Source organism: Rhamphochromis sp. 'chilingali', assembly GCF_963969265.1.
Source record: "Rhamphochromis sp. 'chilingali' genome assembly, chromosome: 8".
In the NCBI taxonomy this organism is placed as follows: domain Eukaryota; kingdom Metazoa; phylum Chordata; class Actinopteri; order Cichliformes; family Cichlidae; genus Rhamphochromis; species Rhamphochromis sp. 'chilingali'.
In genome coordinates, this window is record NC_137935.1 from 8,783,857 (window position 1) to 8,803,550 (window position 19,694).

The 19,694-nt window shown below is 39.6% G+C and overlaps 3 protein-coding genes across 4 annotated transcripts; 2 read left to right on the forward strand and 1 right to left on the reverse strand.

Annotated features, from left to right (window-relative positions):
* Positions 1-1,036: 1,036 nt before the first annotated feature.
* Positions 1,037-3,345, reverse strand: rwdd2b (RWD domain containing 2B). Its single transcript, XM_080888958.1, has 4 exons — positions 2,999-3,345; positions 2,852-2,919; positions 2,030-2,398; positions 1,037-1,921 (listed from the first exon to the last, which is right to left on the reverse strand). Exons 1-4 carry the CDS (start codon positions 3,209-3,211, stop codon positions 1,669-1,671), a joined length of 903 nt encoding a protein of 300 aa, XP_080745084.1. The 5' UTR covers positions 3,212-3,345; the 3' UTR covers positions 1,037-1,668.
* Positions 3,132-8,719, forward strand: usp16 (ubiquitin specific peptidase 16). Of its 2 annotated transcripts, none has more exons than XM_080888956.1 (18): positions 3,132-3,202; positions 3,965-4,031; positions 4,125-4,318; positions 4,401-4,504; positions 4,588-4,700; positions 4,780-5,012; positions 5,090-5,182; positions 5,265-5,395; positions 5,504-5,591; positions 5,982-6,060; positions 6,178-6,269; positions 6,353-6,406; positions 6,514-6,672; positions 6,762-7,437; positions 7,635-7,729; positions 7,874-7,960; positions 8,057-8,201; positions 8,281-8,719. In XM_080888956.1, the coding sequence occupies exons 2-18, from the start codon at positions 3,971-3,973 to the stop codon at positions 8,400-8,402; spliced, it is 2,526 nt and encodes an 841-aa protein (XP_080745082.1). In that variant the 5' UTR covers positions 3,132-3,202; positions 3,965-3,970; the 3' UTR covers positions 8,403-8,719. The 2 variants fall into 2 exon arrangements, with proteins under 2 accessions (XP_080745082.1, XP_080745081.1); XM_080888955.1 differs by lacking the exon at positions 3,132-3,202 and adding an exon at positions 3,546-3,773.
* Positions 8,720-8,781: 62 nt separating this feature from the next.
* On the forward strand, positions 8,782-16,598 carry LOC308400914 (transcription regulator protein BACH1-like). The gene is made up of 5 exons (XM_080888957.1): positions 8,782-8,898; positions 11,036-11,293; positions 11,638-12,804; positions 12,895-13,101; positions 15,469-16,598. The coding sequence occupies exons 2-5, from the start codon at positions 11,054-11,056 to the stop codon at positions 15,802-15,804; spliced, it is 1,950 nt and encodes a 649-aa protein (XP_080745083.1). The 5' UTR covers positions 8,782-8,898; positions 11,036-11,053; the 3' UTR covers positions 15,805-16,598.
* Positions 16,599-19,694: the final 3,096 nt, after the last annotated feature.

Below are 19,694 nucleotides of genomic sequence, written 5' to 3' on the forward strand. Positions count from 1 at the left end.
CTTTGAAGATAAAAGTCAGAAGTCCTTGTTCCAATAGACCTCTGACAAGAGTGAATATACACTGTAAGAACAAAAGAACCCATAAAATCAGCAGGGGCAGAAAAGGGACTGTCAAAAGAAGCAGCACAAAGACTGTAAAATGAACCAGCATCTCACAGGACAATGGAGGCTTGGGACTAAAATCAAGGTGAGGAACTCCTGCTCGTGGCTGCCTCTAGATTTAGTATCTGTTCAACACATAATATTTCAAATGTTATTTGGAAAAAATCACAAATGGAGATTGTAAAGGACTTTGTGATGTTTTGGCTGCTTTAATTTGTGTTCAAATGCAGATACAACCCCTCCGTTTTTACAGCACTCCATACTGTCTGAGCTTGTAAATCACAGTAGTCAGTTTTCACATAAGTAACAAGTGAACACCAATTAATCCAAATTATTGCTTTACTATTCCAGCTTTTTTTCTCATGCTTTTAGACAGAAGTTAGGATTTTAAACATGTTTAGGAAGTTAAGATATTACTGTTTCCATGTTTCCCCAATTTAATTATGTTATGCTGCCATCTGCTGGACAGTGTAGACCAACAGAGTCTGCAAGTGCAATCTGCATGGATCTAAACATCAACTTTGTCTTCAATTTGTATTATTTCCTTTCAGCGTAGAACTGTGCACTGAACCAGACTTAATCATACCTTTTATTGTTAGTTTTAATACTAAATTAATCACAGGAATTACTAAAAGTACATGTCTCACTGGTAATATAACTTTGGCAATCTAACTTCCTAAATTAAATTACTCTGTGTTCAGACTCGTTTGAAGACTTTACATTCTTCTGTATTTCTTTATTATTATGTGATAAAAATGGTGAATTGATACCTTTTAAAGGCTGTATCTAAGGAGTGCACTTTGCATCAAAAAAAGAAAATCAAGAATATCCATTTATATCATAATACGTTAGACACAACTCCAGAGGGGAATCAACAAAGAGAACTTGTTTGTTTTTTTCATCCAAGGCTTGGTGGGGGAGAAATTAAGATTAATGATAAATAACCACACGTTTTAATTGCCAGTGTATAATCCACAGCAACGCATAATTTATCTAACAACTAATCATTCAAAGAAAATTGGAGAAAGAATTTCCATGCTTATGATATCTATAATTCATAAAAAGAAAATCAACAGATTTAAAAAAACAGATATCCAGCATTTTGTTGACAATGTTGTTCAATTATTAAAATGTTATCAAACCTGAAAATCCTATAATAGCCCCGTAGTAATAACACACTGGTGCCATTTCAGAAAAGAAACACCTGGGGCAATTCGTGATATGCAGGAGTATTAAAATTGCAAATATAACTAAAGTCCTTGAGGAAACTCTCAGATAAACATCTTTTTTCTTCCTTCTTTTGATAAAATGTGCCTATTAAAAAAAAGAAGAAGAAAGAAATGAAAACTGTTCCTCAAAATTGCAGAAATGTTCTTTCTGCTTTTTATTCCAGTGAATTTTGCAGGTATGACAACTTTGAAACTCAAAAAGTTAGTTAGTTAATTTGTTTCATTTTATCAGCTTATTCCATTCCCATTTCATTTAAAAGTTATTTTCAGAATAAGTAATTTCAGTGACAAGGCACCGGTACAAAAACTATGTACATCCATTATCTCGGTCTGACTACTACCTCCCTTCAATGCCAAAATACATCTGAAAGACTTCACAACAGCCTTTCTCATTCAAGAACTGGTAGAGCTGCCCAAGGTCCATGTGATTGCCTCTGTTTCCATGGGGGTCAAACATTGCTTCTTCAAAGCCTGTAAATTTGCGCAGGGAGTCTATATGTTCAACAAGCCTGCTGTCCTCACTCTGACAATCAAGGGAAATATCCTCTCTGTGTCGAATCATGATCTTCTTCCATGTCAAAACCTTCACTCTGTGAAATAGGGGAATAAGATTGGAAAAATATTAAACCTGACACCTCAGCAGGCTTCTGGCTGTGATTAAGTCATCCCCAAAAAACCCAAATCAACAGGCAAGGTACCTGGACCAGAAATCCTCGCAGGCAGATTGAGGACCTTCCACACACACAATACCAGGTTTCCCAGGCATGCTAAATCCTGACAGGCCCAGCTCCTTTGACCAATCCAAGATGTTCTTCCTTTTCGACTTGTTGTAAATGTGGTGACTGTAGATCCACAGCCGGCTGAACACTTCAGGCATCCGAGGTGAGGCAGACTCCTTCTTAGGACCTGGGGCTTCTAATAAGCTCTTATCAATAAAAAGCTGGAGGTTGTCTTTCACCCATTCAACAGCAGAGAGCACACATATTTCCCCCTGGCAGTTTCCCATGAGGTATGCATTAAGAAGTGCCTGGAGCTGTGTCTGCTGGGCCCTACTGAGACCAGAACACCTGAAGCAAGAATAACACATGTTCTAAGAAGGTTTCAAAGAACATTTAAGGTCACTTGGCACTGGGAATTTCCATATCTGGGAGCAATGACAGCACAGCTTCAGGAGGTTCAGCGCTATTAATTATAGTGACTAATGATACACTTTAAACAAATTAGAGGCACTGTTTCTTCCACTTACTGCTGTGGCTGTGTTATTGTTACACAAATTAAATTTTCTTTCATTCAAAACTATATTTAAAGGCAACACTGTGAATGCTATCTGTGCTCATCCAGGCTGCGCTTCCTATATGGTAGAAAAACCTGGGCCACTAGTATTCTATTCACTATACTATTGTTTTCGCTCTCTCTCGTTTTTTTCAACAAGTCTGTACACAGGCAGGTGAGACTCTCCTGAGTGAGCTCCCTAACTATTTTCCTTTATGTTAGGAGTTCAAATGAGGATAATCGCTTACCGGACTGTTATTTCTGGTAACACACTAGGATATTCAGATGGGTAAGCACAGGACAGAATGAACACCGTCTGTATGGGGAAAAAACATGAGAAATTAAACTAAATAATGATTTTTTTTAAAAATTATATATAATGACAGATTAGTTACCCCCTCTGTGTTCGCAGAGTCCAGCTTTTGTTTGATGAGAAACTGGGGTCTGGACGGTGGAGGGCCGCCTGTTGAAGCTGAGCCCTCCACGTAGTCCCTGAGCTCGGCTAGTGCCAGCTGGTCAGTGAACTCCAGCTCCTCCACGGTGGGGAACATGCTGGTTAGCAGCTCTATCTCTGCAAGCTGAGACTCAGCCCACTCCAAGTAAGACATGCTGCTTTAGTCGAGAACTAAAATAGTCAATCTTTTCTAATGTTCATTTAAAAAGTTACCAGTTACACCGTTTTCTGGTACGTCCAAAAATATGACTCACTTATGCTAACACATACCATGTTTCCGGCCGTAAACCAGCCTCTAAAATTGATTTCGTTACAGAACAGTATGAAATCTGAAAACAAAATAGTATTTTTATGTATACAGTATAGACATACAGAGGCAGTTTACCACTGTCTAGTGTCCCGCAACGTCTAATAATGAAGTTTTGTTTGAACTCGGACTCTTTTGGCCGACGCACGCAGGAAACACACGGCAGCAGAAACAGCGGCCCCATCACATTTTGTTCCTTTGCATGTGTCAGCTGGGATTTTTTTTCCTGCCAAATCACTGGAGTTATTTTTGCGTGTTCTAAACTTTACGAATCAACGTATTTACACTAAAGCTCGCGATTTATTTCTCCAGTCAACAGTCTAACGTAATTATGTCCGAATTAGAGAAGTCAGGAATAGAAAGTAAACGAAACTGAAGACGATTAGGGTTTTAGGCTCGGTTTGTCACAGTAAGTTGAATGGCCCATGAGGGTGATGATTAAATTTAACGCTATATTTCTTATTGTGTGTGTGTGTTTTTTTTTTTAACAGAATTTGCCGTCACTGAACTCTATTAGCAGCATTATAATCTCATGTAGGTATTAGCCAAAGCTAGCCTTCTGTTTCACTTGAGTGCTGTGTTCGATTCCCATCTCTAAAGGTGAAAATGGGAAAGAAGAGGGGAAAGGACAAGACCTCCAAGGAGGATGATGAGCTTGACCTGACAGGTAAAGAATATTTCATCATCTTTCATGTCATGCAACAACCTGTGGAAAGCCTAGTGTGAGACTTCCTTTTCATTTAAATCTTTATTGTCCCAGTTCCATCCTGTAGGCATATTAAGAAGGGAACAGACCAAACTCTTCTCAAGAAACTTTCTGGTACCTCAGATTGGACGAGTTGTCAGGATTGTAAGCAGGAAGAAAATAAAGAAAATATCAACAACCATCTGCCACAGGAGGCTGAGGAAGAAGAAGAAACAGGATTGTGGATGTGCTTGAAATGCGGCCATAGAGTGAGGTTTTTTTTTTTTGTAACTATTTGTCATTGGGTTTAAAATGGCGTGCATTTTTTTCTAAATGCGTCTTTTCCACTAGGGATGTGGACGGAATTCTGAGAATCAGCATGCCATCAAACATTATGAAACTCCCCGGTCTGATCCACACTGCTTGGTGGTCAGCTTGGACAACTTTAGTGTGTGGTGAGCATTTTATGTTGTTTTGCTAATCATAGGCCTCTACATCAAGTTTGAAATAAGAATAATATGTTTTTGGTTTTTCGCAGGTGTTATATATGTGATGATGAAGTCCATTACTCCAGAACAGGGCATTTGGCTCAGCTAGTAACCAACCTGAAAAAGCAAACATCTTCAGATTCTATAAAACGACCACAGAAACGTAGGTACCACTGGGGAAGTCTAACACGCACATACATTAGACTGCTTCTAACCATGTCAACCCTGTTTGCTTTCTTTAGGGGTCAAGGAGGAAGATGCCTTGATGGAAGCTAAACAGAAGGTGGAGACTGTAAAAGAAGATGAAAATGAGGACAAGGAAAACAAAGAAAACGGGGATCACCAAAAGAAAAACACAAAGAAAGAGACTGTTGGGAAATCTCAGAAGAAGAGCACAACTGAAGAGCATTGTGGTGTTTCAGTAAAGGGTCTGAGCAATCTGGGAAACACCTGCTTTTTCAATGCAGTCATCCAGGTAAGACTGATCCTTACAGGATGCCGGTCTTGAGTTCAGTGAGAGTTATTACTGATTGCTATCGTTTTCTTTTCCAGAATCTGTCTCAAACACAACTCTTAAAACAGACTCTCAACAAAGTGACAGAAGAGAAAAGTCTCAACATTAAACCCGGTGCTTCCTTAGATCTGGTGTGTTTTCCCCACTTAATAGAGTAGTTATGTTCCTCTACTCATTACTATTTATAACTAACTTTCTTTATTATGATGACAGGAGCCTATAGAAGTGCAGTTAGACGGTCCCGGATCTCTAACTTTGGCTATGTATCACCTACTCTGTGAGATTCAGGAATCGAAGAAGAGTGTAGTAACACCACGGGAGCTGTTCACACAAGTTTGTAGAAAGTAAGAATGACTATAGTTTTATGTTAAAAGTCAACTTTAAAATGTGCTTAAAAGTATAGCTCCCAGCATTAGTGCAAGCGTGGCTCATCATTCATCTTATCTGTGCAGGGCTGCCAGGTTCAAAGGATTTCAGCAGCAAGATAGCCAGGAGTTGCTGCGCTACCTGTTGGATGGCATGAGAGCCGAGGAGCACAATGTGTGTACTGAGTTTGAAACTGATCTCCCCATATTTAAGTCTGATAGATTTCTACTAAAATGAGAACTGTGGCTCTTCAGAGGGCTATATGTTACATTGCAATAGATTGGTTTGACAGCAGAACACTGCTGTAGTGAGTTGTTTTATGTGGCGGCATTAAATGTAAGAAATTGTGTTTTAAAAACATTTTCTGTGTCCTATTTAATGACCTTATAATTCTTCTTCTCAGACAGTTGGTTAATTTTCTGTGTGCAGAGGTTTTAACAGGAGCAAATTTTAAGGGTAAAGGCCCTAAAATTAAGGTTTTGTGAAGAATGGATGTCTCCATCTTGTGGTTAATCAAAGGTATCTTTCATCTTTTGAATATTACGGTTGTATCTGTGTTAACAGAGAATAAGCTCAGGAATAATGGACACATTGAAACAATCTAGAGAAGGCACAGATGGAGAGCTGAAAACGCTACTAAAAGGCAAGTAATGCTGCTATGTATTATTAATCAGTGTTAAATAAAAGTATGTTGCTAAAGTTTTTGCACAGTAGCTTTTCTTTGAGAAATGTGGCTCTGACGTTTAATTTCTTCTTTCAGAGTATGAGAAAAATGGATTTCTAAAAAACTTTGTTGACCAAGTTTTTGGTGGTGAAATTACCAGCACTATTATGTGTCAGCAGTGTAGAACGGTATGTATGAAGACCAGAAAGTAAGTAAGAGAATATATCCTGATGATGTCACTCTAAAAATATCCACTTGTTCATCCTTACAGGTTTCTGTGGTCACAGAGATGTTTTTAGATCTTTCCCTTCCTGTTTCTGATGAGGTAAAGCAGGCATTTGTTTTTGTTTTTTGTTTTTTTTTTATAGTTACTTGAGTAGTTATTTGTTAATGTCTGTATCAGTTATTGTTCCCTATTGTGGCATCCTATAGGCATATAGAAAGAAGAACCAAAAAAAGAAGACCAGTGCTTCAAGCCAGGATGACAGCAGCAGCCCTGTTCGGACTAGTGGGAATGATGACATTCCCACTGGGGCTGGCAGCAAGTACCAGCAGAAGAAAGCCAAGAAGCAAGCAAAGAAGCAGGCAAAGGTGTGTCAGTGAATGCATACTGAAGGAAGTTTCTTTTTTCTTAAACTTAATTCATTAATTAATCCAAATTAATCCATCTCGACTTTCAGCATCAAAAAAGACAGCAGAAGCTTGAGGGTAGAGCCACTTTGGACAGTCTCACCTCTCCCAGCCAGGCTGAGAGCGAACACACAGATGCTACAGCAGAGTCAAAGGACAGGGAAAACACTGATAATGAAACACTTGAAGAAGATTCACAACATCCTGCTCCAGTCAGTGTGTCTGAAGAGGACCAAAAGCCCTGCAACGCAGTGCAGGTGGAGCAGGAAAAAGAAGAGGATGAGGATTCAGCGAGTGACCCTGACTCATCAGTCAGCAACCGGTTTACTGCCTTATCAGTGGAACAGCACTCAAAGGACAGCACCGTATGCAATGAAATGGCTAACATGGGTCATGAAGAAGACAAGACAGAAGAGGAAGACACACAGCTGGTGAGGAAAATGAGTAAAGTAACCTTGGATGATGCCTTTATAGAAGACACTGACGCAATGGAACAAAGCATGGAGAGTGAAGATGGAGTGATGGAGACTAAGGAATATACAGTAATAAACCAAGATCCAGAGCTGGCCTTCCACACGATGGCTGTCAGGACAATCCCAGAGAAACAGGAGTGTTCAGTGCAGTCGTGCCTTTTTCAATTCACAGAAGTAGAAACCCTCACGCAAAACAACAGTTTACTTTGTGTCACCTGCACCAAACGGCAGCTGGGGAACAACAAGTCTGGAGGTATTTAAAATGCTTCCACATCAGTACTTAGTACTTAGTCTGCTATTTAATGTCCTTTGCATGTCTATGCACATGCAATTTTACATAGTGAAGTATCACAAATGTGTAATTTTCTTTTCTAATACCATTATTAAACTTTCTTTATACATAGTTTAGGGATCGACTAAAACCCACTGTCTTTTTTGTGCTGTGTTTAGGATCCAAGAAGAATATCTACACTGATGCCTTGAAGCAAATCCTTATCTCCTCTCCACCTTCAGTCCTTACTCTTCATTTAAAGAGATTTCAACAGGTATGCTCTGCACTGATCCAGTTCGCTGTCAGCTAAGGTTTTTATCACAGAGTTATGAGCCAAGCTTTAAAGAACATTGAACCCTTTATGGTAAGGCAATCAAGAAATCACTATTTGGATTTTAATGATGTTTTTTACCTGTAGAATGGCTACAGTATTTGTAAGGTGAATAGACATGTCACCTTTCCTATGATACTGGATCTAGCTCCCTTCTGTGCAGTCAAATGCAAGGTAAGTATGGGAAGTAACATGTTTTATTATACTGTACAAAGACGGCTATAAGTGAATTAAATGTAGAAGCACTAACCACTAGTTGTTTTGAAACAGAATATACCAGAGGGACATAGTCAGATCTTATACGGTTTGTATGGCATCGTAGAGCACAGTGGAACAATGAGGTCAGGTCATTACACGGCCTATGTGAAAGTGCGGCCCGAGTGCCCTCAGCCCTCATCCAATGGACTTACAGACGGTGGGTGTACTCTGGCTTGACCGTTAATAGGATAAACACTTCTAAAAATGAAATGTATAAACTCATCGTTTCCCTTCAGGAGATGCAGAGCCATCCAGAGGATCCTGGTTCCACATCAGCGACACAAGCGTTCAACCTGTGAGTGAGAGTAAAGTCCAGAGCTGCCAAGCCTACCTCCTCTTCTATGAAAGGCTCCTCTAATTGTGCATCACCACTCAGGAAATCCAAATAAACCAATGCTGCTTCAGTTTCACCTTCTAAGGGATCTCAAAGAATATTTCCGCCTCTACCTGTTCTGTCAGTGTCTGAAATTGTATGACAGTGTCTGAAATATTAAACAGGTCATTTTTATCAGTCTCATACCAGTACAGAAAACCTAGTTGGACAATGAATTGACAATATGGAACTGGAAGTCACAGTTTCAGTATATTAATGAAAGCTTGGGATAGATGATATGTAGATATATATTTTTTTCTTTTTTAAATCAATGTCATGTAATTAAATGTTGCAAAAACAAACTCCTCTCCTGTGTGCTGGTTTGTCGATACTTGCTATGAGTCTGCGCAGTAAGTGCTGCTAGCGCTTCCTTGTCCAAGCTGTCACATGACTACAGTGAAGTCAGGCTCGGAATGGCCAGAAGCATCTGTACCCTATCCCTAAATTTACTAATGGCAGTGTTATCCAGGTAGCATGGCAGGTCAGTAAACGTTTGGCTTTTTAAAGAGCATCGAGTAAAGTCACAATAGCGGAATGTTTCAGTTTCTGTTTTTTTGCTAGCAAAGGATAAATACGAACTGAGCGCAGTTAAAGCTAACGGTCTGGCCTAGCCTCAAGCTTTTCCGTTTGCAGACAATTACCACTGTTATTTGTTTAGCTAAACGAATCTAATATAAGTCGTCAGTAACATAACGAACTGATCATAATTTTGGACATGCTTTTATTGCCTTTATCCACCAGGCCCAGTTGATTAACTTGGCTAAACGTGAGTCAGCATTTTAGCGTTGAACTTGGCGTACAAGTTAAAGAGTCACCGTTTAACCCACATTTCCTTGCTGTGGGGAACTATTAGTTATCGGCAAGATTAAATATTTGCGAAGTTAGATAGTTAAATATTGAGAGGCAGTCGCCTAACTTAAGGACTATGTTAGAAGTAATTTTAGCGAACGTTATAGTTATTTTTCTCTTCGTTACTTTAGTCAGATTAAAAGAAAAACGCACTGGAGCATGTTTTTACATGTCGTTATACTTATATAGGTATTAAATTCTATTTGACTAACTATTCATCAGTAATTTCCTTGAGGGAGAATTTTATTCATAATCAAGTGTTTCGCCAAGTAGCTGGTTGGATGTCTTGTACCACTTCTGCTGCCCATAACAGCAGTTTAAGTTCCTGAACCTTTACATAACTTTACATAATACTAAAGCTCCCCTTGCAATACTCAACATTGGGATTTCTCACTTTTTTTCCAACTGCATATTACGTTTAACATTGTCAGTCTGTTTTATCCAGTAAAATAAAGTTATTTCACTTCGCTTATTTTTTTCCCCACAAAATGAGATTGTTACTCATATAAACACTGTCACTAAAATGTGCAATAAATGTTACCATAAGAGGGTCTGCCGTCAGTTTTTGATTGAATTGGGTCAAGTTGGTAATTACATGCAGTCTGTTTCTGTTAATATAACACTTAACTGTGATAAATCATTGAAAGCTACTTTTTTTGCTGTCTATATAGACAGAAGCTGGCACTTAGTTATTAGATTTGTATTCCGGAATCTCCCTGTTTTATAAGAAAACTGATAAAGACTCATTTGGACTGAATGATCAGTGCAGTCCCAAATGGTCATTTTTGTGCAACACCCTCAAGCTGTGAGCAACCATTTAGACATTTAGAAAAAAATTAAATACAGTCACAAGGCAGCCACTGATTTTTTTTTTTTTTTTTTTAATGTATTAGTTTATTTTTGATTGCAAGGAATTTGCTGTCCTGTTTTACTTGAGTGACTGGGCCGTTAGTTTGCTCTGAATCAGGATTTAGCTTTGCTGAGCTAAGTGTGTCCATTGTTTTTTCAGTCTTGCTGATTTATACATTCATGATTTATAAATTTGCTCGGCTAACATTATCTCGGTCATACATGAGATGAACCCTCTTGTTCGTAATATTCCCAGTATTTTAATTAATTAAATAAAATATAAATATTTGGTGTCCCTGTATTGATATGCTATTGCCACACAAAATATTGTGATACATTATTCTTTTTCTTTTTTTTTTCACCAAAAAAATGTGCCTTGCAGCTGTCTGTGGTTGCCTCATGATACACGGAAGGCTTTGCTAAAGACACCTTTAGTGCAAGCAATGATTAGTTGTATTGTATTCTGCTCATTTTTTAGTTATTTAATCCATAGAATGTCTGCAAACTCTTAAGAAAACATACATTCAAAGTCACGTTGACAACTTACAATTGGTCTAAAATCTGGAACGGTTTATGTCGTCATAGATGAGTTACAGTACCAACATCGGAGAACCAGAAACCCATGAATTTCTGTACTGTGTCTTTTATTTATTTATTTTTACAAATTAATTAAAATGGATGCAAAATCTAGACGAAATAAGAAAATAATTATAGTTACTTCTGCATGATTTGGCAGATTTTTTTTCCAACTCAAAGAGATTTGTGTCTTGAGCTGGGAATCTTTCACTTGTTAGGCAAATGTGTAAACTGCTCCACTCTGTAGCCACTATAATATAATACACATTGATAAACCTAGAGAAATGTTTCTTGTGTAATCATGACATTTTTGTTAACTCCATATGGCTCTCTTTTTTGCACAGGCTGAGCTTGTAAGAACTATGGCGCTCCAAGCTCCTCGCACATCGGTGTTCACCTTCCAGTCTGCAGTGCACAGCGCCCACGTTCTGCAGTGTCTGAATGAGCAGAGACAGCAGGACGTCCTGTGTGATGTGACGGTGGTGGTGGAAGACAGGAGTTTCCGTGCTCATTGCTCTGTCTTGGCTTCTTGCAGTGAATACTTTCACAGCAGGGTCACCAGTGTCACCAGCCAGAATCCCATTATCACCTTGCCACATGAGGTTGGTGCCTTGGGGTTCAGCCAATTTATATAGGGAAAAAACTAATATGGGTGATACTGTTGAAAGTAAATGGTGGTAATGTTATACAGGCACCATTATTTTATCCCTATTATCCATGAAAAGTGTATGCATAGTTAGATTTGTTGTCTGTCCACTAGCTTCTATTACTTGGTCCATTTTGTGTCATAATGTGAGTGAAAAACAGTTTATATGCAGTGTTTGGAAAATTCAACTTAAAAAGGTCAATACAGGTACATAAGAGACCTGTTGAAACTGAATTTTTGAGCTGCCTGAGTTTCATTGTGTTTTATTATGTTTCAACAATTTATGTCTTTCCCCTGCAGGTGACCGTAGAGGGGTTTGAACCTTTGCTTCAATTTGCCTATACATCAAAGCTCCTTTTTACCAAAGAAAACATTGATGCTATTCACAGCAGTGCTGAGGTTTTAGGATTTCACAACTTGGAGTCGACATGCTTTGATTTTCTCATCCCAAAGTTTTGTGAAAGCAAAAAATCCTCACAGGAGGTCAAGCAAAAAGTCTGTTGCCAGAGCCGGGATCCTAGTGCAAGTTTTGGCTCTCGTGCAGAGAGTAGCCAACCAGAATCATGTGAGTCACACAGCTCAGTGCCTTCAGGAGGTGATGAACAAATAGACTTCCCGTCGCAGTGTCCACAGAGTACACAAGGTCAGACAAACAGCAGGGAGGAACACTTCTGTTTGGAGAACTGTGGACCACAAATGGCCCCCTTATCTCTGGAGTTAACAGGAAATGGCATGTGCCCCATGTTGTCTCTGCCTTGCCCAAACTCTGACAAAGCAGATCATCCGTCTCAGTTTTGTGAAAAAGACATTTTAGAGATGGGAGACGTGTGCAGTCAAAGTGAGATGCGTTTGGCAGACTGCGGCTTATCTTGTGAGCTGTCAGCCTCGGGGGATGTGAATCCACCAGAACTCATTGATCCACCAGGCAGAGAAATTAAACAAACTGTTGAGACACTTGGTGCAGAAACCAATTGCATCCCTAGCTCATGTCCACTCGAGACTTCAGGGGCAGAAGATTGCAGTACTTTAATAAAACAGAGTGAGGCTCACTTTGAACAGGGAATGACAGGTGATCTTTCAAACTCTGCACTGACTACTCTAAGCCATGACGAAGGATGTGGCGAGAGAAGTCGCGTGGAGAGGGAGGTGGCTGAACATCTGGCAAAAGGATTCTGGTCCGACCTCTGCCCGTCTCAGGCTCAGCCACTTCCTGTGGATCCAGTGGAACAAAATAATCTAGCAAAAGCATCTGACTTTCACTGGCTTAAGCAGCTGGACCTGAGTGCCAGTGTAGGAGACTGTCCCTTTCTCAGGGACCTTGGAACAGGTGATGATGCAGCTACACACACCGACAGCTTGTCTCAGGCAGAGAAGAGCCCTTGTATGTCCTCCTCAATAAACTCTGCTGATGACTCTGACCTGGACACAGATGGCGATACTGAGGCCAACAACAAAAGAGCGGAAGAGGTTGTTATTATATATGCGTCTGATGTTTGGTTATTGGTAATGGAAGATAGAAAATCAAATTAATCTAAATTGTTTAACTCTAATCTTCAGGTTCAGCTTCCATTCCCAGTGCAGCAAATCTCAGTGCTGAGCCGGAGTGAATTTCAGCAGCTTCTGAAAAAACATTCATTGACCCAGGAGCAGCTGGACTTCGTCCATGACGTCCGTAGACGAAGTAAAAACCGTGTGGCTGCACAGCGGTGCCGGAAGAGAAAACTGGACAGCATATACCAGCTAGAATGTGAAATCAAAGGATTAGTAAGTTGACTCTAACATGCCTGATTTTCCAAACATACTCTTAAACATGCTATAATGTAATTTCATAAACTAGTAATATTTTTTTTTAACTTTGACATGATGACCACTGTGAACTGCAGCTTTGTGGATAACACTTCTTTCTGACGCATCCTTACCACCTTTTTCTATCCCTTATTCACACTCGGGTCACAGGGGCAGTAGTCTAAGCAGAGCAGTCTAGTCTTCCCTCTCCCTACCATTGCTTTCCTGCTTGTCCAGGGAAACACTGAGTTGTTCCCAGGCCAGATGAGAGAAATAATCTCACCATTGGGCACTGGGGGTGCCTCCTCCTGGTATCACATGTCCAAATCACCTCACCGAGGAGGCATCCTAGTCAGGTGCCACCTCAACTGTTCCTTTCAATGTGGAGAAGCAACAGCTCTACAAGTCACTCTTTAATATCCAAACTCCTCATCCTGTCTATATGGGACAGCGCAGTCAGCTTCTCAAGAAAACTCATTTCACAGAGTGTATCCATTATCTTCATTCTTTCAGCCACTAACCGGAGCTCGTAACCATAGTTTAGGGTAAGAATGTAATTTGTCAGACAAATTGACAGCTTGGGTTTTCTGCTCAACTTTCTCTTCACCACAACATATCAGTAAAGTGTCTGCATCACTGTGGACGCAACCCCTATCTGGTTACCCAGTCTCAGTCTCCAGTATTCTCTGAGCTGTGAACAAAACCCAAGATACTCCTCCAATTGGGGCAGCGGTTCCTCCCAGACTCGGAGTGGGGACTCCACCCTTTTCTGGTTGAGAATCATGATCTTGGATTTGGAGGTGTTGATTCTCATTTCTGCCGCTTCACACTTGGTCACAAATCGCTGCAGTGCAAGCTGGAGGTCACTACTTGATGAAGGCAACACAACCACATCATTCGCAAAATGCTACCCTGAAATACTAAGACCTACTTGGCTACGTCCAAATGATGTGTCCAAAAAACTGAACAGAATCTGTGACAAGTCTGTGTCCAGCGGAGATCATCAGCCATCTGAATGAATCCGATTTTCTGCCAGCAATGCAAACCAAGCTCTCGCTGTGGTTGCACAGGGTCCGAATGGCTCATAACAACACACCAGATACCCCATACTTCCCACCTTCCCACCACCTCAGTCCTCAGTGGAGGTCAGCAGTATCCCACACCTATTGTATCTAATGTGAGTAGAGCCCCATTAACCCCTCCTGAGTCGTCAGACCAAAAGTCTCATTTCATGGTCACATCAAACCCCTCCCACACATTTTTTGCTTCAGCTACTGCAAGAGCTGCAGTCCACTGCTGTTACCTGTCAGCTGCATCTAGAGTTCCATAGGTCACTATCTGGTTCTTGGTTTAACACCACAACAGCAGTGCCACCTCTAGAATTTTGCTCAGGAAAGCAACCTTCTTATCCAATGAAGAAAGCCCTCAACTTTTTGGTAGTAAACCAGGGGGATACAAGCATATCTACCCCTGGCTGCCACCTCTTAGGACAGCTCCAGAGTCAAGCCCTCCTCCAGGAAACTAGTTCCAGAGCCTGAGCTATGTGTTGAGCCAAGCCGGCTATATTTAGACTGTATCTCAACACCTTGTGCACCAGCTTAGGCCCCTTCCCCACCAGAGAAGCAACATTCTGTGTACCAAAAGCTAGCTTTGGAAGTTGGGGATAGGACTGCCAGAACCTTCGCCCCAATCTGAATGGCACTGAACCCTGTCCTCAAGTGCAGCAACCAGGCACTCACCCTCTAGCTTCAAGGTTGTACCCAGGTAATCCTGTCCCGGGCAGGATAACTGGAACCTTGATTTCTTCATCATCATAGGAGTTCTTGTCCACTTTATATAACATAAATGGCTGTAAGTAGGGTGGTAAAAGTAACTGAATGTATCCTGTTTTATTGAAATAACTTTAATAATGAGTGGTAGAGATAGGTTTATAAATTGAACTGACTGGACTAGTATATTAAATACTATAGAGAGAATATGAGAAATTTTGGTTAAATGTTTGCTACCAGCTCCACTGATTGATGTCTTTTTATGTATGTTATTAAGTGCTAATTAGCTAGCCTCAGCTCATGTTGATTACGTCATTCCTTGGAACTCCAGCTGCAGCTAGCAGTGGTACACCTTGCTCTCTTCATAAGAACTTGCTGCAGGTTTCTCAGCTTTGCAGTATGTATCCCAGAGAGCAGAAAATGCTAGCTAGCCTGCAGGTAGGGAAACAAGAGGTGGTACTCGTTAGTAGTAACTGGGCTTTCAAAAAAATTGTACAGTTAAATTGTAGATGAAATGAACCAAATGCATTATTAAAAGGTCAAAAATGAGTGAGCTTTACTGTTATCCTCCCCACAGAAAAATGAGAAAGAGCGGCTGCTCCAGGAGCAAACAGAACTGAAGCAAAACCTTGAGGACATGCAGCAGAGCCTTTGTGGCCTGTGTAAAAGTGTTGAATCTTGCTCTGATCAGGACCAGTTACAGATTCTTTCCAGATTCTCCTCGCAAGATATTCCCATCCCTTCTCCCAACATTGTTCCAGCAATTGAATTGGTAAGTTCAGAGTGTGAGCAGAGCGGGCAAACTGTACAAACAGTTCAAGTCGCTGAGCCGCAGGCCGGCACAGAGGACACGGGCTGCCCTGTTCCTACATCTCTGCTCAGTGCCTGTCTGGATATGAACAGCAGCTTATAGTAACTGGACTTAAACTACATGGTCACTTGTAATCATGCAGGCCCACAGGTCAAAGGGTGAAACTTGGTTCTATATTGTAATCCTCTTTTGGGATAGACATGCTTTCCTGTGTGTTTCACTAAATAATTGTCTGCCTGGTAGAGGCAACTATCATGTCAGGCGTTTTCTTTGCTGTACTTCTAGTCTTCATTTTACTGTAGCAAAAAAAATTAACCAGTATTCATTGTTTTAAAGGTGCAGGCAATTTTCAGGTAGTTCCTAAAAGTTTCCATTTGAAAATTAGGAGGATAAAAGTAGGTTTGCTTTTCTCAGGGAAGCTCATAACCTGACTGTATTTTGAATCATGCTGCGCACCCAAACAGGTATGAAAAAGATGTTTTATTTTACGCTAATTAGTCTGTTGTTTTAATCTTAACACATACTGTATTAATATTTACAACTATGCTATTTCTTTGATTAAATAGGCATAGAACTAATTGAATCTTTTCCAGTAGACTAACAAATTTACACAGCTAACCTAACTTTTCAACCGCATTATTTGAATACTAATGTATTTTAAACTCTAGTAGGTCTAAAAGTGTTACAAGGGAACATAAGAAGTTATTTCATTTTATGCAAAATGTGCCTTATGCAATTGTGTAATATGGATTCAAAAAGATGAGGGCATCTTTGTATATGCTTGTTTCAAGCACTATTGCACATTAACCCAGAGCTAATATTGATGGCATTGTGTTACATGTTTTGTCTGCATGTTCAGTATTTTTATTAAATGCTTTTATGGATTACAAATTTAAATAAACAACACTTTGTTATCATTCATTGTTTTATTTCAACTTCCAATCTTTGGTTGTGTGCGCTACCAGAGTTTGGCCAGTAGATGGAAGTATAACTCTACCTCACCAGATGAGACAGACGTGACTAGAGTAACATAAGAGGCTCAGACTAGACCTTCAGGGAGGGTAACTGCACACTGAACTCTAAATAAGGGAAGGCAAGGAGTTTGTGCTAATCCACCTGACAGAAAAATGTGCAATTTCCTGTTATCTGTCATCCGATTAAACAAAACTTATTTAATTGAGTAAATGAAAACCCAGTAACAAACCCAGGTTTAAAAAACAAACAAACAATTTTGTGATTTATCTCTGGCTCTTACTAAAATCTTTTGGCCATGCCAACAAATTAACTTTAACCTTCAAAGTTAAAAAAAACTTTAACCAACAAAATCAACAATACAAGTTCATGTCTTCATAAGTTCATATCTATAAACACAATATGTAACATAGTTGTCTAGAGACTTAGTACTTCTGCAGTGGCTTTGCAAAGAATAATTCAGCAGGCTCTAAAAAAGGTTGAAATTAAAGACAGAGTCAGATGGAGGCTGATGAATGACCTTAGCACTTTGAAGAGCAAAGGTACCCTGGAAATCTGCAGACAGGAAATTTAAAAAAGTACGGCATATCTGACAACTATCCCTGTAATCCCTGCAGTTTAAACAACTAAGATTTCAGGGTTATTCTGTAGATGCAGGAAAGATAGCTTTCCTCAAAAAGCACCCGACCAATCATTTGAGTTTGTAAAGTTTTTGCCTATTTTATAGAAGTGGTAGTTCTACACAATAAAAACCTGTAGCCCCTATAAAAATGAAAAGCAATCTGTCGTCTCCTTCACATAGACAGATGTTATTTAAAAAAAAAAAAAAAAAAAATCCTAACTGCATTTTAGCCATCATCATGTCTGTTGTCTGTAAATGGCACACACCTAAATGTCCACATGTTTAGGGCAACATTTAGTCCTTTTGCAGGTATCGATGATGCAGACAACAATCTTTAAAATACATCCCAAATACACAATAAACATTAGGTTTGGATGTTCTGAGGTTGACGCTAAGATGACACATCAGTCTGCTAGTCAGTGACCCCTCACTTATAACTGTTGTCAAACAATCTTTATGTAATACTTTATAATAATCAGCCATTTGCCAAAGCTCACAAATTCAACAATGATACAGCAAGAATATTCCAAACAAGGAATATTATTTCCTCTCTCACTCTTGTAAACATTTAGTTAAAATTTATTGCAGTGGCACAACCTCCTCAAGGATTCATCTGTGAGCAGTAACATTTAGCAATCAGTAGCAATGACTAGTAATTCATTTTACTGTTCGTGTTCCAGGCTGCCAAAAGAAAATTGGGTTGTGCATTTGTTAAGGTTTAAATTTTAGGGGCTTAACAAAGCAAAGCAACAATCTGATCCGACACTGGTCTGAGTGCTCCTCTTTCATTGCAGACTGGAGAGGATCATAGATCAAACAAACCAGTACAGAACAGAAACACCACTTTAAGAAAGTCTTGCAGAGTTGAAGAAGCAATTTTGTCAAGATGTTTTTGTCTTCTGATGTGAATTATTATTTTGTGTCCTTTGAAATAACTACGGTAGCACTTGGGGACAATGAAAGAAAAAGCAATCTCATTTTGTTTTCCTCAGAACAGAATCCTCAAGGTTAAAGTGGTAATTACACCAGCAGCCATGGAGCAACTCATAAAACTGGAACCTGTTTTTGAAAAGTAACCTCACACCCTGACAAAGAGATGTCACTCCGAGCACAACAACTGGTTTTCCATCGAAAAAGCAAAATGATTAGATCATTATAATACTACAGACATCAGATATGATCTCTGTCCGCTGGAACGATGCATCTGTACCAAATCTTCAATTTGATGCGTGTCAGCGTGAATATCACCCTCAAAAAAAGCACTGCAAGCACCTATTTACAAATTTCCATCTTAAAACTCAGTTCCACAGTGTTTGTCTTTTATATACGGTTCAGAATTTACGGCATTGTAGTGCAAGACTAAGATGATCCCTCTTTTGCAAGCTACACAGGACGAAAGACTTGATTTGAGGAGGAAGCAGCTGCGAGGCATGGCAAGGTCAGAGGCCCATAATCCGCGGCCTCATTCATGCGAGATTAAAAACCTGCTCTGAGTTCTGATTAAGAACGCAGGGTTAGAAGATTAAAGACCAGCAAACAAAATGAAAGCAGTTAAAGCCCAATCCTGGAATTCATCAGAATACCAAAACCTTAAACTGTCATAATGTGAGATTAATGCAAAGCCCTCTTGACCTCAGTATCCGTCTTGATACATATTCTGTGTCATAGCCTATATTTCCTTTTTTTGTCCCTAAAATCTGAATTCAGACTTTTCTTTGGTGTTGTTTGTTGTTTTTCTTCCCCTTCTCATTTTCTTTGTTCTTATTTGGGACATTTATTTTTTAAATCAAAGTGACAGCTTGAATTGGCTTAGCTTATTGTCGATGTAATCATAAATCCTTGATTTTTTATTGTCACTCAATACATGATTATATTTCCATAAAGCGTTTATGTCCCTTTTATGCAATGATTCAAGTCATTATCCTCTTGACGATGGAGTTGTACTACACTCGGGGAGCAAGGATTAGGAAACAGGAGGGAAAGGGGAAAAAAACAAGATTAGAAATTAAAGCATCTGGAAGTTAGCTTGCTCACAACATTGCTAAAGGAGAACATATATGCTAATAACAATGACATTGCTCAGTGTAGGACTGCAAAGAGTTTCTTTTTATGGCACAGATGCAAATAATATGTAGAAGGTAGCAGGCACCAATATTTTAAGCTCGAATGCATGATTATGGTTGCAAATATGACACTTCTTATCCATTCTCCTTGTGAGATAAACACAACAAAGCGCTGAAGAAAAGTTGACAATTCAATTTTGGAATAGCACACCAACATGAACCAAGATCCTTATTAGAATATTGGTCTGAAACCCAGTAAATAGCAGTTAATATCCTGAAATGTCAATTAGCATCTCCAATGGTGTTTCCAAAATAGAAACACTGTGAATGCAAAA